General features: G+C 54.9%; 13 protein-coding genes across 13 annotated transcripts; 5 read left to right on the plus strand and 8 right to left on the minus strand.

Moving 5' to 3' along the window:
• Nucleotides 1-218: 218 nt before the first annotated feature.
• Nucleotides 219-1,960, plus strand: B0H18DRAFT_1206425 (polyubiquitin). The gene is made up of 4 exons (XM_048036174.1): nt 219-369; nt 424-983; nt 1,043-1,726; nt 1,777-1,960. Exons 1-4 carry the CDS (start codon nt 266-268, stop codon nt 1,800-1,802), a joined length of 1,374 nt encoding a protein of 457 aa, XP_047900702.1. The 5' UTR covers nt 219-265; the 3' UTR covers nt 1,803-1,960.
• Nucleotides 1,961-2,972: 1,012 nt separating this feature from the next.
• Nucleotides 2,973-3,803, minus strand: B0H18DRAFT_833837 (Fcf1-domain-containing protein; the record flags this gene model as incomplete). Its single annotated transcript, XM_048039430.1, has 5 exons — nt 2,973-3,104; nt 3,162-3,316; nt 3,369-3,512; nt 3,576-3,665; nt 3,716-3,803. Coding segments are annotated over 5 exons (609 nt in total), but the record flags the coding sequence as incomplete, so codon positions are not given.
• A 219-nt stretch (nt 3,804-4,022) lies between these two features.
• Nucleotides 4,023-5,052, plus strand: B0H18DRAFT_1081740 (uncharacterized protein; the record flags this gene model as incomplete). Its single annotated transcript, XM_048031436.1, has 7 exons — nt 4,023-4,057; nt 4,109-4,173; nt 4,229-4,313; nt 4,373-4,436; nt 4,491-4,730; nt 4,786-4,883; nt 4,935-5,052. 7 exons carry the CDS (start codon nt 4,023-4,025, stop codon nt 5,050-5,052), a joined length of 705 nt encoding a protein of 234 aa, XP_047900704.1.
• A 188-nt stretch (nt 5,053-5,240) lies between these two features.
• On the minus strand, nt 5,241-8,982 carry B0H18DRAFT_867746 (RNA dependent RNA polymerase-domain-containing protein; the record flags this gene model as incomplete). Its single annotated transcript, XM_048039882.1, has 3 exons — nt 5,241-6,119; nt 6,180-6,376; nt 6,426-8,982. The coding sequence occupies 3 exons, from the start codon at nt 8,980-8,982 to the stop codon at nt 5,241-5,243; spliced, it is 3,633 nt and encodes a 1,210-aa protein (XP_047900705.1).
• Nucleotides 8,983-9,335: 353 nt separating this feature from the next.
• Nucleotides 9,336-10,274, minus strand: B0H18DRAFT_971459 (uncharacterized protein). Its single transcript, XM_048043796.1, has 2 exons — nt 9,716-10,274; nt 9,336-9,661 (listed from the first exon to the last, which is right to left on the minus strand). The coding sequence occupies exon 1, from the start codon at nt 10,156-10,158 to the stop codon at nt 9,835-9,837; it is 324 nt and encodes a 107-aa protein (XP_047900706.1). The 5' UTR covers nt 10,159-10,274; the 3' UTR covers nt 9,336-9,661; nt 9,716-9,834.
• A 1,255-nt stretch (nt 10,275-11,529) lies between these two features.
• On the plus strand, nt 11,530-12,923 carry B0H18DRAFT_203215 (CAP domain-containing protein). The gene is made up of 4 exons (XM_048037098.1): nt 11,530-12,379; nt 12,435-12,506; nt 12,571-12,689; nt 12,754-12,923. The coding sequence occupies exons 1-4, from the start codon at nt 11,782-11,784 to the stop codon at nt 12,868-12,870; spliced, it is 906 nt and encodes a 301-aa protein (XP_047900707.1). The 5' UTR covers nt 11,530-11,781; the 3' UTR covers nt 12,871-12,923.
• Nucleotides 12,924-13,208: 285 nt separating this feature from the next.
• B0H18DRAFT_971462 (uncharacterized protein) lies at nt 13,209-14,417 on the plus strand. Its single transcript, XM_048043797.1, has 7 exons — nt 13,209-13,425; nt 13,478-13,585; nt 13,635-13,734; nt 13,792-13,851; nt 13,904-14,129; nt 14,180-14,308; nt 14,360-14,417. Exons 1-6 carry the CDS (start codon nt 13,237-13,239, stop codon nt 14,253-14,255), a joined length of 759 nt encoding a protein of 252 aa, XP_047900708.1. The 5' UTR covers nt 13,209-13,236; the 3' UTR covers nt 14,256-14,308; nt 14,360-14,417.
• Nucleotides 14,418-14,460: 43 nt separating this feature from the next.
• On the minus strand, nt 14,461-15,749 carry B0H18DRAFT_203236 (uncharacterized protein). The gene is made up of 5 exons (XM_048037099.1): nt 15,530-15,749; nt 15,373-15,463; nt 15,142-15,315; nt 15,027-15,087; nt 14,461-14,971 (listed from the first exon to the last, which is right to left on the minus strand). The coding sequence occupies exons 1-5, from the start codon at nt 15,652-15,654 to the stop codon at nt 14,544-14,546; spliced, it is 879 nt and encodes a 292-aa protein (XP_047900709.1). The 5' UTR covers nt 15,655-15,749; the 3' UTR covers nt 14,461-14,543.
• B0H18DRAFT_203255 (uncharacterized protein) lies at nt 15,699-17,343 on the minus strand. The gene is made up of 3 exons (XM_048037100.1): nt 17,257-17,343; nt 16,295-17,187; nt 15,699-16,240 (listed from the first exon to the last, which is right to left on the minus strand). The coding sequence occupies exons 2-3, from the start codon at nt 17,168-17,170 to the stop codon at nt 15,845-15,847; spliced, it is 1,272 nt and encodes a 423-aa protein (XP_047900710.1). The 5' UTR covers nt 17,171-17,187; nt 17,257-17,343; the 3' UTR covers nt 15,699-15,844.
• A 134-nt stretch (nt 17,344-17,477) lies between these two features.
• On the minus strand, nt 17,478-18,979 carry B0H18DRAFT_971477 (uncharacterized protein). Its single transcript, XM_048043798.1, has 3 exons — nt 18,907-18,979; nt 17,945-18,831; nt 17,478-17,871 (listed from the first exon to the last, which is right to left on the minus strand). Exons 2-3 carry the CDS (start codon nt 18,773-18,775, stop codon nt 17,854-17,856), a joined length of 849 nt encoding a protein of 282 aa, XP_047900711.1. The 5' UTR covers nt 18,776-18,831; nt 18,907-18,979; the 3' UTR covers nt 17,478-17,853.
• A 60-nt stretch (nt 18,980-19,039) lies between these two features.
• B0H18DRAFT_203329 (ferredoxin reductase-like C-terminal NADP-linked domain-containing protein) lies at nt 19,040-20,865 on the minus strand. Its single transcript, XM_048037102.1, has 6 exons — nt 20,397-20,865; nt 20,260-20,341; nt 19,583-20,208; nt 19,503-19,530; nt 19,394-19,454; nt 19,040-19,344 (listed from the first exon to the last, which is right to left on the minus strand). Exons 1-6 carry the CDS (start codon nt 20,689-20,691, stop codon nt 19,330-19,332), a joined length of 1,107 nt encoding a protein of 368 aa, XP_047900712.1. The 5' UTR covers nt 20,692-20,865; the 3' UTR covers nt 19,040-19,329.
• Nucleotides 20,866-22,250: 1,385 nt separating this feature from the next.
• Nucleotides 22,251-25,007, plus strand: B0H18DRAFT_971486 (uncharacterized protein). The gene is made up of 3 exons (XM_048043799.1): nt 22,251-23,237; nt 23,291-23,458; nt 23,520-25,007. The coding sequence occupies exons 1-3, from the start codon at nt 22,462-22,464 to the stop codon at nt 24,586-24,588; spliced, it is 2,013 nt and encodes a 670-aa protein (XP_047900713.1). The 5' UTR covers nt 22,251-22,461; the 3' UTR covers nt 24,589-25,007.
• Nucleotides 25,008-26,345, minus strand: B0H18DRAFT_971489 (DUF846-domain-containing protein). The gene is made up of 10 exons (XM_048043800.1): nt 26,123-26,345; nt 26,036-26,058; nt 25,887-25,988; nt 25,787-25,834; nt 25,643-25,732; nt 25,554-25,585; nt 25,489-25,498; nt 25,363-25,433; nt 25,246-25,311; nt 25,008-25,188 (listed from the first exon to the last, which is right to left on the minus strand). Exons 1-10 carry the CDS (start codon nt 26,274-26,276, stop codon nt 25,068-25,070), a joined length of 717 nt encoding a protein of 238 aa, XP_047900714.1. The 5' UTR covers nt 26,277-26,345; the 3' UTR covers nt 25,008-25,067.
• Between the last annotated feature and the right edge of the window lie 80 nt (nt 26,346-26,425).

A 26,425-nucleotide genomic window follows, 5' to 3' on the forward strand; every position in this document is an offset into this window, starting at 1 on the left:
ATCCTGGGTAAATCAGACAGCCGTAGTGCCGTATGTATATATACTGTTTATACATGAAGAAGTGTGCACAGGTTCGAGGAGGTACCACACTGTGCCACAGCTTGCTGGAAGGAACTTTAACGCGGTGCCGCCGGCCTGATCGTAGGCCGCTGCTGACTCAGGTTTCGAACTCCGCCATATCGGGTCTATATAATGTGGGCCGCCGGATACGACCCATTCAACCGCTATCCTCGTACTCCCCATCGCCACATCCTCTCCTCCCAACATGCAGATCTTCGTTAAGACCCTCACCGGCAAGACTATCACACTCGAAGTCGAGTCGTCCGACACGATCGACAATGTGAAGGCGAAGATCCAAGATAAGGAGGGGTGAGTGCCGGGCAGCGAGCGTAGACTGAGCGATGTTGCTGACCCTCTCTCCAGTATCCCTCCTGACCAACAACGCCTGATCTTTGCGGGCAAGCAGCTCGAGGACGGTCGCACTCTCTCGGATTACAACATCCAGAAGGAGTCGACCCTCCACCTTGTTCTCCGTCTCCGTGGCGGGATGCAGATCTTCGTTAAGACCCTCACGGGCAAGACGATCACGCTCGAGGTCGAGTCGTCTGACACGATCGACAATGTGAAGGCGAAGATCCAAGATAAGGAGGGCATTCCTCCAGATCAGCAGCGCCTTATCTTCGCCGGCAAGCAGCTCGAGGATGGCCGCACGTTGTCCGACTACAACATCCAGAAGGAGTCGACTCTTCACCTCGTACTTCGCCTCCGTGGTGGTATGCAGATCTTCGTGAAGACTCTCACGGGGAAGACGATCACCCTGGAGGTAGAGAGCTCGGATACGATCGACAACGTGAAGGCGAAGATCCAGGACAAGGAGGGCATCCCTCCGGACCAACAACGCCTGATCTTCGCGGGCAAGCAGTTGGAGGACGGACGTACGCTGTCCGACTACAACATCCAGAAGGAATCCACCCTTCACCTCGGTATGTTTGACGTGGTTTGAATGCACTGTGCGAAATGCTGACCACTGTTTTACTGGTAGTTCTTCGTCTCCGTGGTGGAATGCAGATTTTCGTCAAGACCCTTACGGGAAAGACGATCACGCTCGAGGTTGAGTCTTCGGACACGATCGACAACGTGAAGGCGAAGATCCAGGACAAGGAGGGTATCCCTCCTGACCAGCAGCGTCTCATCTTCGCTGGAAAACAACTCGAGGATGGTCGCACGTTGTCCGATTACAACATTCAGAAGGAGTCGACGCTTCACCTGGTCCTTCGTCTGCGTGGTGGCATGCAGATCTTCGTCAAGACGCTTACCGGCAAGACAATCACGTTGGAGGTTGAGTCTTCGGACACGATTGATAACGTGAAGGCAAAGATCCAGGATAAGGAGGGCATCCCGCCTGACCAGCAGCGCCTCATCTTCGCTGGGAAGCAGCTCGAAGACGGCCGTACGCTGTCGGACTACAACATTCAGAAGGAGTCTACGCTGCATCTCGTGCTTCGTCTGCGCGGCGGTATGCAGATCTTCGTGAAGACGTTGACTGGCAAGACGATCACGCTTGAGGTCGAGTCGTCGGACACGATCGATAACGTGAAGGCGAAGATCCAGGACAAGGAAGGCATTCCTCCTGATCAGCAACGTCTCATCTTCGCCGGAAAGCAGTTGGAGGATGGCAGGACGCTTTCGGATTACAACATCCAGAAAGAGTCGACCCTGCACCTTGGTACGTGATGTCGTCTGTGCCGTCGCAGATCATACTGACGTCTGTCTCAGTGCTTCGTCTTCGTGGAGGCAACTGACCGCCTCCGTGTCGCCTTGTCTGTTGATCACTCTCCCGGAGGTTGTACCATCATTGTATCACTCATGACCTTTGTACTATCACACTAGTATCATGATCTATCGCAGAAGTGGGCGTCGTTGGGTGATATCTGATATATTCGCATTGCATTTTAAGGCAAAAGCACAGCGAAGAGAAAGCGGATCGGCGTACACCATGAAATCGAAATTCTTTAACTACACTGCCAGAAATCCTCCCGCAGGCATCCTGCGGGTGGGATATCCATCACTTTGACAGTAGTCACACCTGCAGGATGCCTGTGATCCTTCATCAGAATAACTGCATTTCGAAGACGGTGTTCTGCCTGCAGGCTCACCTGTGCTCACGTCTGAAACTCATTGATGGAACCGTAGGTGCGGTACGCCTGCCTTATTCGGTAATATCAGGTGACTACCTCCTTGCGAGCTGTAAGTCCGAGGTGCTCTTGGGGACCGCGGGCTGTGAGCGTCCTCGCGGTCTCTCAACCATCTCTAAAGAACTTCTGGGCACTGACACCATTTTCATATCTGACAAAACTCGATTTGATCCCGACTTCGCTGTGCATATTGATATATTATCGCAGTAAGCCATGTCCAGGGAAGTCGTTGACTATCATAGACAAGTATATTGACTAGGCAATCAAGCCAAAATGGCGGAGTGGTCGGAGTGGCTGGCGTGGATGTGAGGGTTGCTAGTTCAATTCCTCATGGGTGTGATTAATTTTACCCTAATTTGCGCCGCTGATGCAAGTGAGACACACTCCATTTGGGGACGATTATGTCACATCCGCTCACGTGCCCATCCTGCAGGATTTCTGCAGATCTGCCTGCAGGCGCGACATCGTCTTTGAACGGCACGACGCGCACAGATAAACTACCGGCTACGCACTGATCCACGCCGGGACGACCTTCAGGTTCGCCCACACATTTCGTACCGGTGGATTTGAGGCCGTGTACTATGGCGTATCCGTATGAAGCTCGGTGTCGTGTTGACTGCTACTCGCCTTTTTGCGCCTTTTCCGCTTGTGCCCAGTTCCCGTCGAATGCAAATGCTCCTCCCCATCCTCTTCCGCCTCATCGTGTCCACGCTTCGATCCGGTCTGTCCCTCTTTTCCCTCACCTGTAGTCCTGTTCAGCTCAGACTCAGACTTCGGTTTCTTTTTCTTGACACTGAGCGGATTGGGTCCTTTGGGCCCTTTTTTCTTCTTAGGAGTTTCGGTCGGTGCGCTTGTAGACGGCAGCACAGCGATCTCTGGAGCAGATGGATGAAGCACTTGTTCCTCGGCCTATGAGGGGGGCAATGAGAACTACAACCGAGCCGTATGATCCTGCAAATGACGCACCGACTCCTTCGCTTCAAGTGTCGCCTTACTCGGTGGCTCCAGTATCATAACCGACCTGTTGATATGGACTAACGGTACTGCAGGTACGGTGCGCAGTTTCACGCGGAGCTCATGCGACTGTGTTGCGATAACGTAGCGATGCTTGTTCGTCTCGCCTGTTCTTCTCAGCACTTCTGAATATTCTGACAGAATAGATGAGATACATACCAACAACGCTGGCCAGACAGTCATCCCCAGGGATGGCCTCACGATGGTTGCACTTCCGTCGCTCGAACATCTTAGCAAGGTCAACAGCAGGTTGTTGGGCCTTGCCCTGGAGGTAAAGTTCGTGTATGCAGCATTGAGTGATCACTACAAGGCGGCTTCGCCGCGCGTTCAGCCAGCGGCCCATGTGTTGACAAGGCAGTGGCTTACTGGGTTTCACGGTGCCTTGTAGGACAGTCTCGAGTTGCTTCGTGAGCTCGAGCTTCTGGGTGATGGACGCCTTGCACATCTCGGAGTCAACTGAGAAGCATAATTAGTACCTAGGCCAAACAGAGAACCTACGGTCGCACCTAGCACCTGGTATGGTTGCCTGAAGCCGAATGACATGCAGTAGAGAGTCATGAGCTTGCGGTACGCTTTGGCTCGCTTCTGACGCATGGTTGCAGAAAGATAGACGAAGTAGACTAGTGCTCAAAGGTTCAACCGCAGCAGACGGATGGTTCGGGTCTGCGCGTGCAAGGGGAAATTTGAGGCTGTTGACGGAGAACGAGAATCAATCTCGATCACTCCGGGGCGTTTATGTGGTGCTGTTGTGCAAGAGCCTCTACCACCTTCCTTTCTCGGCACTGCTCTCCCTCGTCACACTCCCATCCGACCATGCGCTTGCCCTTGACATTACTAGCCCTTGCGACGTGAGCTACTGCGCAATTATGAAAGTCCTGTAACGAGGCTCACTGGTATAGTTCTTGTTGTACAGCCCTCGCAGTGGATCTTAAAGGGCGAATACAATGGAACGAAATATGTCCCTGTGCGTACCTTTGCCTTGTCTGTCCAGACACACCAGACTCATCTACGCTTGGAAGCTCTTGGTGATCTCGGACAGTCGAAAGTCATCCTCGACAACGGGAAGCTGCGAGGTGGGATAACCAAGGATGGTGGTTTCGAAATGTGCGTGTACAGTACCGAAGGTTCGCTTCCGGTATTAACGTTAGCAACCTCGTCAATAGTCCGGATGTTTCCCCGGGAACATACATTCTCACTGTCATCTCTCACGACTTTCACTTCGACAAAGTGCGTAGTCTAGAATTACGCGACGTCCATGAGTTAACTCATAAGACGCGCCAGCTCCGGGTGGATGTCTTCGAGACAGAATCGCTGCCAGAAATACGGCCCTACATTGCGGGGACTCCTCTATCTCCGCCATCATCCATCACTCTCCCGTATCCGATACTCCTCACTCCGCGGACGAAAAACGACTACTTCACGCCCCAGCAGTCATTCAACCTCATGGGGATGTTCCAAAGCCCCATGATGTTGATGATGCTCGTCATGGGCGGTATGATGCTAGCAATGCCGTATATTATGGTATGAACACAGTAAACCTCCATTCAGTAACCTTGCATGTCTGATACCCCTGTAGAAGACTATGGACCCCGATTCTCTTCAAGACTTCAACAAACGCCAGGCGAGAATCGGAGCCCTGCAGAGCTCACTCCAGAGTGGTGATCTGAGCGGCGGGTCAGTCGCCCATCATCGCCTTCCTCTGCCACGCATCTCACATCTTGCCAGGTTGTCTGCCTTGATGAGCTCAGCACAGGATGAGTCCTCGGCCAGCACCGGTACGGCGAAGCAGACGTCATCATCATCCGGTGTAAAGCAGCGCGGTGGCAAGAACAGGAGACGGTGACACGCACAACCTCTTTCACTCTCGCCATCGATATGTATCTAAGCAATATTATTGACCGTGATTACTGTAACCCTCTTGTCGTAGAACAGCACTTCTGCGTGAGCATCCTATGTGCCAGCTTGGTTCAGCGACCAAGCTCCAATGAAAGTTTGCAAGTCACTGACCCAGTTAACTTTGCTTAGTCGACTTCAGGCCAGGTTGCGGCGAAGGAGCGAGCGATCCTCCTCCTCGATATCCCTGATTGCGTCAAAAATCTCGCCCAACGCAATCCACGCGAAACTCTTCGCTCCAAAATAGTCGGCCCTCACTAGCCCGACTCTGTACGCGACCCATGCACGTTTCAGCGACTCTCGAGGCGGCGTCCCGTCGTCCCCAGATATGTCTGCCCGTAAAACTTTGACTAGCCTCTCCGTGAGGTCCCGTAAGCGAGACATGGCGTCTGTACGTCGTCGTGGTTGAGACGTCTTTTCTGCGATCGTGCCGATTAACGCTTCCTCCTCGGTGAGTATCGCGGAGCCGGAGTAGACTGAGATGCTACCCAGCGCGCAGATACTGCGGAGGTGAGATGCGTACGAAGCGAGGAGGTGCCCCATGTATACGATAAGATCTTCGGGAACGCTCCTCTGCGATAGTGAGATGAACTCCTTGACACGACGAACTATCGCTTGTTCTGTGGAGAGACTGTGACGTGCTACCGCCGTACTGCGGCGGAAGTCAAAGGTGATTCCTAGCGGGTTATGATCGTGCATGTCCTCCATATGACGAGGCTGAGGAGTCGTCAAAGCTCTCAGAGCGGGAAGCTGGATGGCGCGGAACAGCTTGCCAATCGCTCTCTGGCTTTCGTAATAGCGTATCCTGTTGTTTGTATGCGTCTCAGGCGCATGCCAGTCAGGTTTCCGCTTGTCCTTGGGTGGCGGAATGGCATCCAGTGGTACAGGGTTTCCTGTCTTCGGATAATCGACCGCGATGCTGTGCAAGTCAGAAAGCGCGAGGCAATCCTCGTCAAATATCCCTTCTGAACTCTGGTCTGCGACGATCAACCAGTTCGTTGCGATGATACCAAGAGTCTGTTCGTGATTCGTTGCAGTCAGCAGGGCGCTATATAAGAGCTTAAAAACATGGCTTACATCGCTACTGATATAGTCTGTTACGAAGTCCGCGACATCCACCATGGTACTTTCGCGTTCAAGTACTTTCCTGATAGCAGGCGCGTACGCTGCTGGCTCATAGGTCTCTGGCGGATGAAGTTCGGTCATCGGGGTGAGGTTGTAGATGTCTCCATCAAGATCACCACCACCAAGATAACTAGAGACAGGCCGACGTCCTGCGGAAAGGTGTTAGTCGTCAACTCGTCTGTGGAACCTTATGCGTACCTTTCGTAGCAAACACGACGCCATTTCTCAGCGGTTCGCGCTCGAACGGTGAGCCCATCGGAGGTCTGCCTATCGCATGTACAATCTGTATGTCGCCCGGATGAATGGATGGTGAGCGTGATATGAGGATGCGCCCCTCGAGATAGATCAAGCCTTCTTCGTCTGGTGAATCGATGCAGGCGAAAACCTCGTCCTCCTCCAGGTAGCCATGTATATCCGCGACCCCAACTAGAGTCCACCCATTCGGCTCAGGAATACGAGCGTGGTGTTTGAGCTCCCTGAGGACATGGTTGACAGCGAAGTTCATCATTCGCTGCCAAGAGATGTCTTCAGTGGAAGGCCCGACACCAAGCCGATGCAGGCTGCGCATCGTTGATGAAAGTCTGTACGATGCGCCTAAGCCATGAGCCTCCAGTAAGGTTGCGGCCTTGTCGAGGGACTCTGTGGCTCGCTGCACACCGCGAACGGCGTCGTCCTGAAGGTCTAGGAATACTTGATGCGGCACCCCGAGACCGTCAAGCAGCATGATCAGAGGTCGATTGAGATAGTACTTGGTAGGCCGATCGAATGCTCGTGCGATCTCGATGGAGAGGGAATGGGGTGCGTCGAATTTGATCATCGAGGGGCGCAATCCGACGGTGAGCCCCGTGAGGTTGTAATCAACACTCAGCATGCCCTTGGAGCCCCCCAAGCGAATCTGGTATAAACGCGGGTATGTGCTTGCACGTCCAACGCGTCGCCCTTTTGCTCGCAATCTAGCCCATATTGCTCTAGCGAGGTCGGGTGACAGGGTACCGACTCCATCTGTGAAGCAATATTTGCGGTCCAGGGTGATGACATCGGGAAGAATTGACATGTCCTCTGTCTGCACGGACAACGCGGAGTCGGTCGCGGTGAAGGCCTGGGAGATGCGCGCGGCATAACGTGCCGGACAACGCATAAGCTGGGAGTCGTATGGAAGGTTACGAAAAGAGCCCAAGCTTTGTATGATGCTATCGGCAGTGACGCGGCGGCCAGCGGCTCGGAAGGGCTTCATAAACCAAACAGCATGCTCCTTCAAACCAGATTGGGAGTACGCGAGGAACTGGAACGTTCGGCCAGCAATGGGCAAGCCATTCACTAGGAAGTCTTTGACCCGCCTATCCATGAGGCTGCTAGTGTCCACGTCACGGTCGAAGCGATATGCGAGTCTGGTTTCGTCGAGGAAACTGACTCGGATGAAAGAGTCTTGAAACGCCTTGTATTGACGTATCACCCTGTTAGACTGTTCCGGATACGGTCCTTCGAGAAGGACTCTGGTCGGCGTCACGATGACGTGGAGGCAAGGGAAAAGATCCTCGTTGTCGGTCGTCAGAAGCCGGAGCGTAGGGGGCCTCTGCAGGAACTCGCGGAGGGTGACCCCCCATATGTGTCGCAACGAGTTGTCCCCTCCATCCTCTACCGACACGGCTACCTTGACCTGCGTACGAAAGTCACGCAGAAAGGCACTCGTCAGGCCTGATCCATGTCGTTTGAGCATCAGCTCGATTTGGGGCCGCAACTCGCGTTGCACCTCTTCGAGCTCAACAAGGGATGCCCTGACGAGGGCATCCACCTGGAAGGCTATAAGCCAAGGCTTGCCGAAGATAAATCCATCGTACGCTTGACGTTTGTCTTCCGCAAAGAGAGCTCGCGGGATGGCGGAATACAGTGTTTCGTCGATCTGGGCCTGGGCGAGACGACCAAGCACCTTGAAGTTCTCCAGGTCCTGGGATGTCATGCATCGAATGCGCAAAGCGAGAGACGTATACGGTGCCAGGGGTTCATGGTCTGCGTCAAATGCGGACATTCGACCGCGTTTTCGCGGCGCTTCAGGTACGTTCCTCCCTTGGAAGGTCAATGCGTTCATCAACGAAGCCAGATAGCCTTCGTCGTCATCGATTTGATACGAAGGGGGATGGTTAAGGCCGAGAAGTATGATAGGGCCATCGGTGTCCTGCCCAGCCCCGACCCAATACACCGACGCGGCGTGAATGACCACGTACCGAATACAGGTCTTCTCATACCAATTGACAATGAATTGTCTCCGCCTCTCGTCGTAAATGAGTTCAGCTACAGGGTCGGCGAGCTTCTCCAGCTCGATCGAGAAGACGTCGTCCCGACAGAAATGTCCAAACTGCAACGCAGCGACGCCCACTGACGGCGTCGTAGAGTCCCTGTTGCGCCTCTGTTGTATGAATCTCGGGTCGACAAAAGGCCTGGGCTGTAAAGCCCTGAGCTGGTACCCTCGTGGACGCCGGCTGCTCTGCTTGAAAACGATGGAAGTACCGAGGATCAAGCGATAATGCGCGGGCTTGCCACCGTAATCGCAAAGGAACTGTTCCCCAATTGCAGCCGTCGGCAGGGTCATGATACCGTTCTTCCTCCCATCTGTACGCTGACCAGACAGACGAACAGCAAAATTGATCGGATGAACGGGGTGGGGCGAGTACCGTGGACTATGCAAGATGGAGGCCAGATGGCTCTTGAGACGCGTCTCATCGATGTTGGACGCAATGTTATACATGCAGATGTCCATATTGCCCAGGATGGACCCGTCTTGCGAGAGCGACAGACGAGGAAACGTCAGGGGACTGACGAACGAAACGTGGATACTTACATAGATAAGACCGGGCGACAGAACTGTGGCGTCCTGCCCGGCGTCCAGCAGGGCATAGATGTATACCGGAAGTTCCACAAGAACACTGCGTGGCATGGTCAGTGAGAAAACATGCCACCGACTTTGGCAGAGCAAGGATAGAGTTCATCGACTTACATTTCATTCAGGCAAGGCGCCTTGCGAACACGATCGATGTCGTATCCAACTGCTGGTTCTTTGGTCATAGGATTACTTTAAGCCCACCGGGAGACAAGTCGGAGAATGAGAACTTCGCCTTCAATCTTCTATATGGACAGGTATGCCACAGTGAAGCGCCTCCGACAGATGACTGCGCGAGGATGTAGTAGAATGCCTACTGCCATACGAAGCTGCAGCATATCCATGAGCAGGTGCTCATCATGCCCTAACGGTTTCGTAGACATATCACACTAAGTCCCCACAGCAAGCACGGTGGATCGTCGTCGCCTGAGATATAGCCATGCCATATGCCCTTGTCTAAGATTGAGAAGGTAAATCAGCCGCGGGACATGACGTAGCAATCTGCTGTTCTCTCTTCGCCATCTCAGGATAGTCTATAACCTGCCTGATAACAGCATTCCTAGGACCGCGTTGGACAAGGTCTTGTAAGAGGGCAAGATGACATTGCACGCACCGTTGTTTAAATCGTGCCAAAAGAGTATGAGGGGCCTGGAGATCCTCGTCGGCTACTCTGTTTTCACAGAAGAAAAGTGAAATCACCACAAAGCACGCCAAACAGGATAATAGTAAAACTCACATTTCTTCAGGCATAGTCGTCGTTTCGAGGATGTACATATTGTGTTCTTCATCAAGTCCGCCCGCGCCGGCGGCTCCACTGACTTTGACATTCGTCACGGAGATGTCGGAGGATAGGCTCTTCGCCGCTGGAGGGGTGTTCCTGTTTGGATCATGGTCTATGACAAGAATGCGTTCCCCCGGGTATTGTGGCAGAAGAGAGTGTGGCGAGTCGTCGGCGTAATGGTATTCAATGACCGGGTGACTGAGCGTCGTTGAGGTGGTAGCCAAAGGATTGTTGTGGGAGACTAATATGTAGAATGGGGGATGTTCCGCAGCCATGGCTGTAATTTCGCAGAAGCGTGCGTATCGAGCCGCGAGACTGCTTGAAGTTGGAAGTCAGGTATACGGGCATGCAGGACTCCGCGCTCAGCGCGTGGCGTCGATCCAGAAAGTCGGATCCACGGGGAGATACGTTCCCGGAACGGGGAACGGGGAACGGGGAACATCACGCACCGTGACGCCGTGTGACACCTTCGTCAATAGCGCTGCCAGTGCCACTGTCAGTGGTTACTAATTCACCGCTTGAATTGTTGTACATAGTGAATAGTAGTAGGCACTATGTCTTCTGGGCCATTGTTCGGTTGTTAGGCCACAACACACTGCACAGTGAATATGGTCAGCGATAGCAATGGGTGTTTCCTGATATGGAAACGATCCCAATCAGGCAATGCTCGCTGGGCCACATTGGATCACGTGAGCCCAGTCGAGCTCACCAGCCCTGTACCCGCCGGTGAGTATGAACGTTGAGCAATAAGTAGCTTGCGATTAATTTATGGCAGCGAGAATCCATCTAATTTACCTGGTAATAAGTGGTTCTTATTCTGCTGATGCTAGTACAATCGAGTTCTTACAGTGTTACAAATGTGTGACAGAGTCGGTATTGACCACCATGCAGTGTCACGCATGTCTTAATAAGCATTCTATAGATCTACGTACTATTGACTTCCGGGTTCGGAAATACCTGCTTATGACATAGGTCGCTCCGTACGCTTTGCCCTCTGTCACTCTGTGACCAGCGTTCCTAGGGGCGTTCCGCAGAGGTGTTCCCGGAACGCGTTCCGGGAACGTATCTCCCAGTCGATCGGACGTTCTCCAGAAATCACGCAGGACTGATTCAGCCACATGCGCCAGTTGTGCACCTGATTCAGAGGACGCGATGCCGCCGATGCGAGCGACAAGCTGCGGCAAGGACCGCAAGGTACAACCGCGTTCGCCCCTGTTCGCCCCCGGTAAGTAACCGGTTGTCGCGTCGCATTCGTATCGAGAATGCGTTCCGGATCCCATCAAGAGCAACTCGCAGATGCTGCATGCGGCGCTCTCACAGCTGTATTCAACATCGCTCATCTTGCCGCATCTTGCTTGTTGCCTACGATGCCCTGCCCGATGGGCCTGCCACATGTAGCCATCTCGAGATGCGGTACACGCGATGCACGAGGGTGCTCGACAACCGAGGAGACGATCAATCGATTCCCCTGGCGACGCTGGACTGCACTCCCGAGCAAGCGTCGGTAGGCGTCGGTCCTCGATTGATACTTAAGTCAAACCGTTTGCTCGGTGTCTGCCTTTCTCCCAAGTTTTGAGTTCCCTCATTCTCTCCTCAGTCCTGGTGGCTCTTCCTTGTCGTTTGTCTCGCTCTCGCTCCTTAACCAGCCCTTTCGTTCGCCTTCACATTCATTTCGCACCGCGACGCGCCCTCCTGACCGGAAATGAACCGCGTGTTGCTCGTATTTCTGACCCTCGCAGTGGTTCTCGCACTAGTCCCTGAAGGACTCGCCGGACTCACCTATGGGCATCGCTACCACAAGAGGTCGTTTTCGAAGAAGCGTGAGGATGGATATGATTTGACGCCCAGATATGTGGGGAACGTAAAGCGGCAGTCGTGTCGAGTGAGGCCTACATCGTATGTCCGGACAACTTAATACTCGCTCACATAGACTGATTTACTATGTCCGTACTCCGCGCCTTTCTCTCGAATGCTGTAGCTCGGGGAACTCGACTATCGTAAGTATAACGCAGCCTGTTCCAAGTAGCAGCACCCAGGACTCCGCCTCTTCTACACCTTCCGCCTTTGTTCAGCCTTTCGTTGAGTTCTCCCCAGCGCCTTTCCCAGCGCCGTCTCCTGCCGTCACGCCTGAGGCACAGCAAGATCCTAGCCCCGCCCCGGCTACCACTTCCGAAGAACCTGCACCGACTACGAGCGAGGCTCCGCCTCCACCTTCCACCACCACTTCCGAGTCATCGACTACTGAGGCGGCCCCTACTGCTTCCGCATCGTCCTCGTCTGAAGCGGCTCCTACTGCTTCCACATCGCCCTCGTCGGGATCATCCAGTGGCACGTCCCAGAGCGACATCGACAAGTACTTGGACGATCACAACACTGCCCGCTCTCAGCATGGTGCCGCGGCCTTGACATGGAACGATACCCTTGCAGTGGCTGCTCAGCAATGGGCCAACGGCTGCGTCTTCCAGCATTCGGGTGGTACGCTGGGCCCTTATGGAGGTGCGTAAGAAGAGGATCACGAACTGCCCTTAACCTAGCTGATTGCCGTCCACAGAAAATTTGGCTGCCGGGACAGGCGACAGCTATGGTATTGATCAAGCAATCAAGTCCTGGACCGACGAAGCCTGTGAGTGCATCGTGGTGTCATGCTTCGTCACCCTGTTACTGACATGTCTGTTCCTCCCTTATAGCTCAATTTAGCGCGATCAGTCCCGAGGCCTCGCACTTCACCCAAGTGGTCTGGAAGGCTTCAACGCAAGTAGGCTGCGCGCTGCAAGACTGCGATGGCATCTTCGCAGCGAGCTTCGGAGTAAGTCCGCCGTTCCTTCAAGGCATATCCTTAATTTGTGGCGCTCAATGTTCGATGTTTGCAGAAGGCTCACTACTACGTGTGCGAATACTTCCCGCAAGGCAACGTGATAGGCAATTTTGCGTCAGTGCTCTGTCCTCTGTTGACCATACGCATGTCGTCTGACCTTCGCATCAATTAGTCAAAACGTGCAAGTGTAGCCTCCACATATGAGCGTGTCGCGCTTGGAGGTGCTTGGTGTATTCGTACTATCAGTAGTTCCCTGCTTCCGGTCCTCGTCGGCAGAACTAGAAGTTGTGACCCCCTTTGTATTTCCTCAAACTGAGGGTTGCTTGGTGAAGCACACGACTGCCAGTCAGAATCTGCGAATACCGATCTATAGTACAGTGCCGGCGCTCGGAGAAGTGTTGTCTGCAGTGATCGAGTTGGCAGCCGCATGTGATCGACTCAGCCACCGACGTTTGGCCTGGTGCCATAAGTAAAACGCCCGCGTCGTGCGTCGTCGAAGCGGCTGCCTCTGTCAACCAAGTGGATGTTCGTCAAGTGAATGTTCTCAAAGTCTCGGGGGACTTCAGCAGTCTCTTTTTTTCTCTATGCCGTCGTACTGCTCTTGACAATCTTCTTCGCGGCGGTCTCCTGTGCTTTGCTCCTGTCCCAGGCCGTCAGGACAGACCACCGACGGACATGGACGCAGAACTTCAATGCTGTGGTCATAGGTGCTGCGTATGTTGCCGTAGTATGTGCCTCCTACGACGGTCAGAAGTGGAGTAATGACTAAAGCCATGCAGGCATTGGTGTCTGTAGTATACTGCTTGAAGCGCAGGATAGCGGTTCACAGGCGGTTGCAACGTATCTCGAAGACCTACCGCACTCTAGGTCGCCCTGAACTCCCTGAGGTAAGCTACCTCTGCTTGCAGCATGACTCAGAGCTGAACTATAGCACAGCGCGTACATCGCTTCATACAACAAGAATATACCCGCGCTTGTCTCATAACTTACGAGTCACAACCTAAGGATGGATCGCATGAGGGCTGGGGGAACCCAGGTGCGCATCCCGTCGTCAGCCCTACTTCACTCGTCTCAGTTTGTGCCTCTCACACAGGCACAAGATATGCGGGTGTACGGTTTCGGAGCGCTCTCCTTGATACCGTACGAGAGACAGGTCAGGTCCACGATACGACGTTCTCTCGCTTCTGACGCGGGTCCAACCACAGACGCGCTTGCACACCTAATTATACCACGCCATCCCGCATTACGACCACACGCACGCATGCTGCACCACTTCCGGTTCATCCTACCCCTTCTCCCGCGAGACGAAGACGGGCTGACGCCATTGCATTACTACGACTCCGCAATCCAGCTTGTGCGGCACGCATCAAGAGAACCGACGGAAGCCGAGTACGTACTGGGCATGGATGCAGCAGCGGAGATAAAGCGCATGTAAGCGACCATGCTCATCGCTTGTCTGCGGATCTAACTTCGCATGGCAGTTTGGACGAATGCAGACAAGAGATGCTTGAGGGCTCGAGTTTGCATCTGAGCGAAGCCACGTCGGCGGAGCTCTGAACTCGCTAAACGGCGTCGCCCATGTTCTTGATAACGTCGCACGGGGTCTGCAGGTATAGCATCTGACATCCTGAAGTTCAACGAGTCTCTCACCAACGTCACAGCCAATAAGGTTCTACTCATGGACCTTCGGTCCTGCGACCGACAAGCAGCACGCACACGTCGCTTATAGCTTCATCAGATTACGAACCGGTAATAGGTATGCAAGATCAATACAATACAAGGGAGCACACGTCACAAGCTATCGGGAGTGTTCAGCAATACGAACTGCGACTTGGTATGGATCCTTTAGTGCAGGCCATCTACGTAAACCTTGTTCCAGCTGGGCCTCTCCGTCCATGCACCCCAGTATGCAACAACCTTCGGTGGGATAGGCTGCTTCGTCTCCTTCTCAAGAGCCTTGATACCCTCCTTGTCGTTCTTGCCGCCGTTAACATGCACCAGGCGTGCAAGCCAAGCACCCAGGTGGAAGTCGTCCTCTCCCGGCGTGGCACCTCCCAAGAAGCCGCTTTCGGGAAGGGTAGCGGGCAGCTCGTTCAGGATGAAGTCGGAGATTGTCTTCCAGTGAGTCTCGGATTGCTTGTAGAAGTCATCGGGGGACGCCTCGCCCTTGTAGATGGCAAGGACGCCACCGTTGCCGGCGATCTTCTCTTCGTAGAACTGCTTGAACGGCGCGGCCTTCTCGGTCTTGGAGTGCTTCTCGAGCGCGTTCTGGCCTGTGACGTAGAGTTCAGGGCTCGGGTCCGGGGAGGGCGGTAGCATCTGACTTACGGTTCTGTACGAAGAGCTTTGGGAAGCCGTCCGCTGCCGCTTTCAATTCGTCATCATTACGCTGACATCCTTGGATAAGTTTGGATTGGCATGACAGCAGTGTTGGCCTACTCACGACAAGCAGCAAGGGGAAGTTAGGGTCGTATTTGTCCTCGTGAATCTTGGTGATGAAGGCGGTGCCTGTTGTGACCTTCTTCGATGCGTGCTTCACGAGCCAATGCGTGACGGACGCGGTATCTGTGAAGACCTCGCCATCCGCTTGCAAGGTAGGCAGAGTGGCCTTCGGGTTCTATGAATGGTATGAGCACACCGTGATACCCGGGGCAAGGGGTAGATGAGAACTTACGACTGCGAGGAACTCGGGCGTAAAGTTCTCTCCTTCGACGAGGTTCACGATTTTCTTCTCTACAGCACCCTCGGGGTACTCGAGCTCCTCACTGACAAAGGGGGGAAAGGTCAGAGCGCGTCGATCACCTCGGCCGCTGCGGCGGTCCTGCACTTACACAGCAAGCTCGGGGGCGGCTGACCATACGGACAAGCCGAAGACATAGAGGACGGCGGGCTGATGGCGACGCCTCCTCAGTAACTGGGAGAACCTATCAATACTTGTTCGCCAAACCTTAGACATGGTACGGGCAAAGACTGGGAGGGCGAAGGTGATGTCGAGCTTGCGGGCTAATGGCGGTTGGTGAGGAGAGGCATGTTGCTACAGGCTTATATACCGCAGACCAGGGTGGATCAGATGGAAGATACATCGGAGAAGATAGGTTGTGCAATCGCATGTCTGAGCAGGCCTAGGGGTACCGGTGGTCATTCAGTCAGCGCGACCGTGACTTCGGCCAGCATGTATGACAGAAAAGACGCTTGCGCGGGCGCGCTTCGTATGTCGTCTTCATGATGCAACAAACGGAAAGGGCCATCCACGTGTCCGTCGTGATACTCTTCGTAAGTAGCACAATCCTACGCGAAGACAGCCACGGCCCAGAACTCGTATGGAGCCTCCAAACCTGCGCATTGTCATCTCGCACTGCGCAGGTCACGGTTTCGACTAGAACCACTCGTTGGCACCGACCCCTGGAAGATCTTCCCCACCTAAACCGAGACACACCGCCCAAAGCCCACCACCCTGTGGTACCAAGCCAGATACGGATGGAGCCACCACCGTCACGGATCCAGTCACGTTCGCTATGCCCCACCACTTCTTGTTGCGGGAACTACAAAACAAGGTAAGACTTACACACCTTGCATAGAATATCGTGACCGCTCACCTCGACCTTGTCCGGTAGCCCTTTAATGGCATCCCTCAAACCCTTCCTCACCATCACTGGGTTGTATATCTTCCGCTTGCAGCGCGAACACTTCGCATCAACAATGGCTTCAAGGATTGTACCGTCTAGATAATCCATGGAAATGCCCTCGCGTTCCAACTGCGAGATGAGGGTGTATTTCATGACCTGCCATGGGCTGTTGTCGACGTCTTCATCGCAAGAATGGCATACTACCTGCGTTGTGGTCGCATATGGGAAGAGGTCACCATCATCGAGGCACACCCGGAAGAGGTCCCTTCTCTTGCGGTGCAGAGTCATAAGCTTCATGATAGCAGCACCGTCTATGCGCGAGAGATCCGACACCGCCTCGGGTGAACATAGGTCGAGTGTCAGGGTCTTGGAGGAAGCCCATGTCGCCTCCTTGTACCAGCCATGCTCGTACGCAATCCCGTAGATGCGGATCGGGGATGCCTCAAGAACAGGAGACGTGAGCGTGGATCGTATCATGACCACTGCGGATGCCACTTCATACTTTTCTGCAGCGCGCAATAACGTTTCGAGGGTGTCGATCGAGTCGAGCGGAGGCATTCCAAGTCGGAACGATATATTGAGCAACTCGGCGATGACTTCTGCGGTCTCTTGCATGGAGATGGGCTCCGGTTCATTCGGAGATGGAGGCTCCTTGGGTAGAGTAAACATCGTCTTGAAGAAGCCCCATGTCAGCCTGAGGAGCAGCGATGTCACGGCGAACAGCGTCCCGTCGCTCGAACGTAGAGTGATGTCCGTATCAGGCGACACCGGGTACCCCGGATGGTAGGTAGGTGATGTTGTATCTTCCTCAACTTTCACTGACGCACTCGTGTCTGATGCTTCCATTACGCTAGGTCAACGATCTAGACCAAATGATCAATGTCAGATGATCTACGTAGGTAGCAACAGACTTGAGTACAACATGCACTCACTGACAGGACCTGGAGTGTGGAAGTCAATCGATCTTCGGCCGTCGCGGGACAACGGACTCGGGTCCGCAAGGGGGATGTTGCGTTGACGAGCATCCTTGCCTTAAGTATCACGGCACCTGCAGCGAGATGAAATGATAGAATAGGTCTGTACAGCCATGCCCCTGCAACGTGGGTGGTCCAGGTCATGTTGGCGCTTGAAACGACGAATGGCGTAAGTACAGGTCCCGCCAGGTGTGCCAGTGAACCACACAGTGTAGTTAATCGGTTGATCGTGAGAGCCAATACATGCAGCACATATACTGTGGATCACCTTGCCCGCAAGAACCAGAGTACGACGCGGACGGTCACCGGTCAACGCCACTGATTCCACGCTGCCAGAACCAGCCTGATTCCCAAGCCTACTATCGATGGATGGAGTTCAGTAGTGGAGACTATCAAAAATCGTGCAGGTGACCATCTGTATGGTCAATTGCTGCCACTTGAAGACTGTTCGAACTGACACTCGCGACGAAGGAGCTAGCACATGAGAGAACTGTCGAGTTGCCCAACATATTGAATACATCTGCCCAGCAGCATCGTCCTGTAGTCAGCGATCTATTAGTGCCAATCATCGTCCTGGGTCCAAGCGTACCATTGATCGCTCGCAAGTCAGTAGATTATCCGTCGACGACACTTACGGCGCACTCACCTTGAGTGTGTTTGGTAGGGAGTTCACCATAGCGCGGAGATTGGTTTTGGTGTGCGTGGCGTCATACAGCTTCTCGTGACAATGCTGGCAACTCGCCTCTGCAGCGACTTGGACGTCAGGACTCTCGATGTCGTCGACACTGACTGGGACATGCTCTGCCCGCGACAGCCACCAGGCCTTGAGCGTCAGCCAGGGATTGCGTCCGATGTTCTTGCAGCACTTTGGACACATCTGCGGAACTTCATTCCCCTTGTCGTAGACGTCGGCATCATCGAGTTTCTCCCGCAGCGCATCTCTCCGCCTGCGCTGCAGGACGAAGAGCTTCATGATCGCAGACCCGTCGAGTTTGACGAGCTCCGCAGCGACATCAGGCGAGCAGAGGTCCAGACGTATCGTCTTGGACAACGCCCACTCTGCTTCCCTCTTCCAGCCGCGCTCGCAGGCGATGGCGTAGACGCGGATCGGGGAGACTTTCGATACTCCGGAGGTGAGGCAGGCGCGGATAAGCATGACCGCAGAGGGCATCTCGTAGTACTCCGCCGCACGCAGGATGTCTAGCAACAGCTCGGTGGCATCAAGGGGAGGCATCTCGATCGAGAACGCGGTCTTCAGCAGCCCCGCGACCACGGTAGCTTCTTCCGGGATGCGGACGGGCTCGTTTGGGGAGGGTCTCGGCATATCCTTGGGATCCGTCAACAACTTGTTGAACCATCCTGATGTCGACTTCAAGGTCTGGGAGCGGACGCAGAACGATACCCCGTCCCTGGAACAAAGCACAACGTCCGTGTCTGATTCCGGCTGGAATGATGGATGGAACTTGTCGAACGACATGTGTCGAACCGTATACCGGCCGGTGACAATATGGTGGAGGCAATGATGCACGCTGGCTGGCGCCGGAAGCAGAAAACAAAAGTGGTTCGCATTATCAGCTTCCCGTGAGACTGGGAAAACAACAAGCTTACGTTGCAGCGTCAACGCAATGTGCAGTCCGTTGGCAGTAACCACCGACACGGTAGAGCGGATGATATACAGCCTCAAGGACTGGAAACGCCCGTGTACATGCCTCGTGTACCACCTGACGCTACACGATGGTATCAACTCAATGACGCGTGACAGAACGTCAAGGTCACGAAAGAGCCGCTGTGTTGCATTATGGCAACTGTTGTGTCGGCACCAGCTACGCCGAGACAGCTGGTATACGGCAGCATTGAGACTGCCAACTCTGTTGCGATAGCCCGCCAGAAGGCCGTGACCCTCTTACGCACAACACGCACAGGAGCATCGGGACAACAGCGGGTTTTGTGCATTAGGAATGTGTGTACCAGCATACCAGAGAACTTCTACAATCCAAGAACATCCAGACGCCACCGAACACGCCAGAAAACCTAGAAAATGAAGACCTGCCCGTGGTTTGGTACGTGTGCCGCAGTCCTTCAAAGAGTTACTCACCTGGTCATCGAGCTTGCTGACGGTCCGAGGAGCCGAATAGGTGAGTTCTGCGAGGTGTTTCCTGCAGCTGATCAGTCAAAGAACAATAGTTCCTGTGAATGCAACTCACTTCATAGCAGTCATCATCGGTGGCGGCCCTGAAAAACAAATTGAGAACCGTGCCGCATCGGTCAACGCAAATCCACGTACCGCACATCATGATCTTGATATCGTTATGCGGGTTCGGCGCCGGCATCCAGTTCTCGACCTGGTCCTTCGACACGAAGCCGACGCCGCCCGTCCATCCCTCGGGCGGGTTGTTGAGCACGTAGTACACCTTGAAGCGGTTCGGGTGCAGCGCGGCGAGCTCGTCCAGCTCCTTCTTGAGCAGGATGTCCTCGAAGTTCACGTTCGCGTAGATGAGGTTGAGCGCGGTGTGGTCGCTCGGGTTCTTGAGCGCTGCGCGGATGACCTGCAGCATGGGCGTGATACCCGTGCCGCCCGCGATCATGCCCAGGACGCGCCATTGCGAGGGCTTGTAGGTGAACTGGCCCTTGGGGCCCTTCACGCGGACCTTGTCGCCGATTTTGAGGAGGGAGACGTAGCGCGAGATGTTGCCCTTCTCGTACGACTGCAGCGGGGCGTTAGTAAGGCGGCGGGCGGCGGGTTGAGAACGCACCTTGATGAGCAGGTCGAAGTGTCCCCGGTCGTCATCACTGCTCGTCGGCGTGTAGCTACGCATGATGTCCTTCCCGTTGATTTCAGCCGAGACTGAGATGTGCTGGCCAATGGGCAGCCCAAGGACATCATCGGGATGGGGAAGGGCGAAACGGTAGCTACATGAACCTCAGTCGCAGCGCATGCCACGTCGCACAACCAACACTCACATCGCAGTGTTCGGAGAGATTTGTACCTTCTCCTTCAGCGGGAACTCCTGCCATTTCGCTGGATCAAGTACAGGCGTCTTCTCTGCGAGTCGCAACCGTCACGCTGGAAGCAGCAGGACCAACTGCGTGGCACTCACTTTGAGCTGCACCGAACTTTCGGTAGATTAAGAAACTCGTCACCACGGCCATGCCGAGCGCAAGCAACTGCGTGGCATTCCCTTCCAAGAGCCCTGCTGGTGCAGACGGAGAGCTAGACGAGCCATCTTGTGCCGACATCGTGTCCTCTCTAGGTGGTAGGCCGACGAGGATAAGGCGTGAAATGTCGTAACCGGCCTCCTTGAGCTTCCCGTTAATGATCTTAGAGACAGCGATGAGAGAGAAGAATGTGACGAGGAACGCCGTTAAGTAGGCCCACTGGAGGTGGTTGGGCATCACAACCTCGAAAGCAGGAATCGCACGATCCCAGTCGTTGGGGTCGGGATTTTGGCCGCGGAAGACGCTCAAACAGGTCCGGACTCTGCATCTTCGGGCCCATACGGTTTCGCCGTCGTGTCCATGTCAGAGCTTATTCCGCGAGTGCGATAAGTATGTAGCTCTCGAAAAGCAAGTAGGGGGTCTAGAGACGCAGCAGATAATGTAGTTGCTGAAGTACACCGTGAGCTATTGTGAGTAGAAATCGAGACACATGCATGACACGCGTATGCTGATCTATGTACATAGGACTGGTCCACTGGTCGCTGTGCTGGATATCATGTTGTGCATGGTCTAGCGGTGCTAATGCGAACGCAGTTCCACTACTAGTACTACGCGGTGTCGGACAATGGCCCATCTGCCACTATGCTAGAAACATGTGCACCCGCGAACCCTGACCGAGACAGTGTCGCAGATGAAACAAGCGACTCGGACATGGTGCGTATGCGAACGCACAGTACTTCCTCTCGGTGAATCATCGACCCTAATTGCTTTCATCATGCCTATATGAACCCACGCGCGAGACACGGGCTCTTGACAACTGTGACAAGCGATGCAGGTCATCCATGGCCTGCATGCTTTGACAGCAAAGGATTTAGTCAGCCTGGTTGTCAACGCCATGCTTACCAAGATTATGTGGAGACGTCCTCGAGTTAGCTCGCTTTTGGTACCTGAAGGCCTGAAGGCTGGGAATGGCGATGGACGGGTCAGCTGGCTTGGCCCAGTACTTGAAAAGCGGGTTGCGAGCCGGCGAGCCGAGAGTCAATCCAGCCTGAGCCTCGCGCGCAAATGTAGACCGACAAGCCGATGATTGCCCGCAGTCAAGTCGCAGCCACGGTGGTGTCCAACGCTTTCTGTCGACGTGACGCAGAATAGCAACATACCACACTTGTTCTAAAATTGAGAAGGGCAACCACGATGATCCCAGAGTGCCAAGTCCCTGATAGAGCTAGGCAAACGCAAACACTCCGAAAGATACGGGCGTAGCAAGAACATCATCTGGACCCGAGGATGCTCGCGAGTGGCTGCAGAAGGGGCTACAGGCAACGGGCCACCCCGGGGGAGACTGCGGGACACCGTAGCAAGAGTGTAGATGTGGATGGTTGTTGAAATGCGCCGTATGCGCTCCCGATGCGCTCAATTGAACACTTTTCACCGGTGCGCCGGATCGAGGCGTCAGGCAGATGTGTTTGAGATCGACATGTCGAGACGCTCGGACACGGTTGCCATGTGGGCGCACCGTGCAAGCAAGCGCAGTTGAGGCTCAGGCGGCTGTGCGGGAGATGCGCGTTTGCAGGCGAGATCGGGAACATGGACGGGCAGGGGACGGGCGGAGCGTATGGGCCGCGGAGGAGGCTGGCGTGGCGACAAGCAGTGCACGGCGCGACAATGCGCGCGAGCCCAAAGCGGGTGGCTGGGCGCTACGCAGGCGCTGCGACGGGGGGGTGTTTGGATACCATAGGCGCCACGTGGGGCGCACAAATACGGGGCCGACTCTCACAGTTCAACTCCTACTTATGCCTCGCCTCGCCTGAATGCCGCCCTCCACGACTCTTCTCCATTTTTCCTCCCCGTCCGTCTAACGCTCTGCTGGGGATCTTCCCTTTTTCTTCTCTTTATCTTTGTTTTCTTCGCCCGGCGTCATTGCCCTCCTCACACCTTTCCGTGTGATCTTCTCCTTCACCTTGCAGCGCTACCGCACACGCCGGCGTGTCGAGCCAACTCAAAAGCATGGACTCAGCGACCCCTCGTCCGCCATCCTCCCTGCGGTCCCTTCCCTCCGCCACGCAGCGGAAGAGAGGCCCCCCGACTTCCCTTCGCATTGACACCCCAGCTCTTACCTCCGACATAGCGCTCGTACAGAGCGAGAGCTCTGCCTCTGCCTCTGGACTTTCCTCTGCAACTTCTGACTCTGACTCGTTTACCTTTCCTAACCCCAGCAAGCCACGGACGTCCCGGAACATGAAGAAGCTGTCCCTCACCCTCCCCTCCGCCCAGTCCTCGACCAACTCCCTCCTCTCCACAGACAGCCAAGGCCTGGAACCCAAGAGACGACTCTCGATCGTTTCCCTCCCCCCGGCCGTCCCGGCTACCTCCCTACGGAGAAAAGGAGAGGAGGACCAGAGTCTCGATCCCGCGTCGTATCACGATGGCCCAGTGCAGATCTTGCCGGGCATCTGGCTTGGCTCTGAGGATAACGTTCGCGATTGGAGAGGTCATTTGGAGCGCGGTATCAAGTCGATTCTAAATGTCGCGAAAGAGGTCAACACCATCTTCGATTCGGTGAAGCCTCATCGCGCGTTCATGTCGACGCCCGACCTGAATTCGGGCAGCGGCGATTCCGAGTCGACATACTACCCCGCTCATGTACCGAGTGGCAGACCAGCGATGCACTATCTCAAGTTGCCCTGGTCGCATGGTCAGGCGGATCTTGTACATACCGGTTTCCCAGCCGCATTCACGTTTGTCGATCGAGCTCTCGAACGTGGAGACGGCGTGTTGATTCAGTATGTAACCTACAAGCCCATTCCACCGATCGATTGTCTCACGTTCATTGTAGCTGTCAATGTGGTGTTTCGCGTTCTGCAACCTTGGTCATTGCCTTGGTCATGCGCGCAGCCGCGCAACGATCCCCAAACGTGCCCTGCGAGGTCTGGGCACTGAAAGGCATGCAAGGCGCCTATGACTTTGTAAAGGAGAAAAGCAGTACTATCGGACCTAATATGTCGTATGTGTCTTGTCTTCGCATTTCGTGTGACATATACTCACGTTATATGCTGCGAACCCAGCCTTATTTATCAGCTATTAGACTATGAACGCACGGTCAAGAGTGGCACGAATTCTCCGGCGTCGTTTGACCAGTCTCCTTCCGAGGCAGAGTGGAGTCGTCAGCGCTTGCTAATGGACGAATCCCACGCCGACGATGATAGGGAAAGCGTCGAGGTTATGCGCGAAGCAAGAGCGCTGGATCAGGCCATGGAAGACCGGTTGATGGCACGCAAGTCGTCCATGTCTTCCATGAGTTCGTCTGGATCATGCCCAAGAAGACCCAGATACGTGTCGCGAAAGCGTGCAGGCTCTATTGCCAGCGTCATGACAGGCAGCAGTCTGCTGAGTGAAAACCTCGTGGAGGAGGATGAGGAAGAAGAGCTGTTAGGCGTGGGTGGTGGGTTTGACGAGAGCAGTGAAGGCACAGGCTGTTCCAGCGCGGAGCCCACGGAGGACGAAGGCTCGCGATCGCGGAAGGATTCCGGTGAGCAGCCGTCGTCAGGGTTCCTCACTGCGCGTCAGGTGCCCACCGTGCGGATGCCCCCCTCGGCCCCTTACCACAAGTCAAGTTTCACGCTTCCACCTCCTCCAGCGACCGCTATCAGACCGAGCTTCGATCTGACGCCTCGGCCGCTGTCGAAGAGCCGGATGCGCCGGCCTCCGAACCTGGCCATCCTGCCACCTGTTCCGTCGTCACCTATCATCCCTGTCAACTCGCCCCCGTCCCCACCCCCTCCCAACCCTCGTCGCGCTCGCGCCGACGCACGGAAACCTACCCTCCCCCCGGCGAACCTGCGTATCAAGGTACATAACCCTCCCAAGCCAAAACTCACCTCCGCAGTGTCAACACCTTCCCAGACACTCTTCGTATTCCCCCCCTCTCCCACTCTCACGACGCGTACCCCCTCCACCATGACACTCACGTCAAATACCTCGTATCCTTTCCCCCCTTTGGCAACGCCCCGTGTCTCGTCGTTCAAGGCTGACGGCCGTCGTCGGTCTTTCATCGGCGTTCCACCGCCGTCGACACCCACGATCGCTTCTTCCCGTGTTGACGCACGAGGCTGGTTCGGCGGCCTGGGCAAGTAAGCTCGGCCTCGCACAGGTCCAGCTCGTCGCCATGGCATGTCGCTCACGCTTCCCGTTCGTTTTCACTCACCCGGACCGTCGCCTGATCCGTCCTGCACGCCGCATCTCCTTCTGCACTTCTGCAACTCGGACCATTCGTCATTCACGTCGTTCTGTATTATAGCTGCACATGGATTCTGGACCTCGGGCATCCACCTGCATTATTTTATCCTTCCATCCCCACTACTTAACTTCGTCAGACCGGACTTTACGCATCGTCGTGTTTGTACCAGTAGCCGCACACGCCCCGTGACGCTTACGCTCTCCCTCGCTCGCATCTCTGCATCGCCTTCGTCTTCGGCCCCGCCCTGTTGTTAGTAGACACGCACTTAGCCGCTCCGCAGAGCGGGAAGCGAGCAAGAAATGCAAAATAGAGATTATAGCTCGCAGTGACTGGGGATGATGGTACGGAGTAAGGGTTCGAGTAAGTACATTGAATGCTACTTGAATATGCGTCCGACACTGTTCTTCACCATGCCGCCGAGAAGCTGACCGCTGATGCCACCCATACCCATGCTCCAGGCAGAGGCTTTGGCCCACCTTTCTTTGGCATCACGGTCGCTGCATTGATGGAGTAATCAGCAGCTGTATGCACGGTGTCCGAACGTTGCAACGTACGCATATGTAAAGCCGATTGCATTGCTCACGTTGAAGATCAACGCGAGGAGGACGATGGGGATGAATCTGTGGACCGAGATGAATACAATGCAATGGCTTCAGATCGCAAACACGTACGAGAGATTGAACTTTAGGAATGATACGATCAGTAGTGCCAACCACAGTAGAGGGAAAGCATATAGAGCGATCTGGTATAGCGTACGATTGAGCGGACTGCAGGGGGCGCAACTGCGCAACACCTACCCAAAACATCCTGCAACATCGTCGTCAGCCAGTGTTCGCAGTGAGAATACGAAATGAAGACTCACCTAGAGTCTATGGGGTTTGCGGGGCGAGACGGCTACAGAGTTCGCATGACTGTGAGCGCACGCCATTGATATATGATGCGTGTACGCACGTCGCGACTCTCGAATACCCAATAGCTCTCCCCGTCTTCGTCGACTTGGTTCCAGTATCGAAGGCCTACCAAGATACGCCCTGCAACGTTCTGCGTCACAAGGGTCAGCGTGCCATGCCTACCCTCCATGTGTGTGTCGCGTACTCTGCAGTTCCAGAAATCCATGGCAAGGAGGACCACGACAAGCACCGTCTGTGAGCGTGTGAGGACGTGCCGATCCGTACAAGGACGAAAGCGCACACACCGAGACAACAAACTCTTTTGTAAAGAAGCCGCACAGAAGATATACTGCTATGGCTGCTATTCGGAAGAGGTAGAGGACGAAGAGGGCGACGGGGTGAGCTGACTACCAAATCATGAGCACAGTCACCTTCAAAGGAGTATGACGCATACTTGGCGGAAGATACCTGCTATGCCTGTCATGCGTGAAACGCAACCGTCAATGGACCACCTGCATGGTGTTCATTTGGTGCAACCCACCCGACTCTGCATCCCCCGGATTGGTCGCCATCTGTTGGCTGGGTGCGCGCGCACCAGCAGGTGGTCGCGAGGTTGTCGGAGCGTTAGCAGCGGGAGGCTGCTCCAATTCATCTGGCTCAATGGTCTGAAGGAGGGGCTGAGATACACCTGACATGGTGGTGGGTGGGTGCGAGTGCAGAGTTACAAACGCTGGATGGCGGGCGATGCTGTCCGTCGCACATCGCGCCCGTTCATGATGCGCACTAGGCGCCCGGAAGACGCGCCCCACGTGCGCGTGAACGCGGATGCATCCGCTGCGCATTC

This window comes from Fomitopsis serialis (genome assembly GCF_022376445.1).
Source record: "Fomitopsis serialis strain Sig1Antser10 chromosome Unknown B0H18scaffold_2, whole genome shotgun sequence".
Lineage (NCBI taxonomy): Eukaryota > Fungi > Basidiomycota > Agaricomycetes > Polyporales > Fomitopsidaceae > Fomitopsis > Fomitopsis serialis.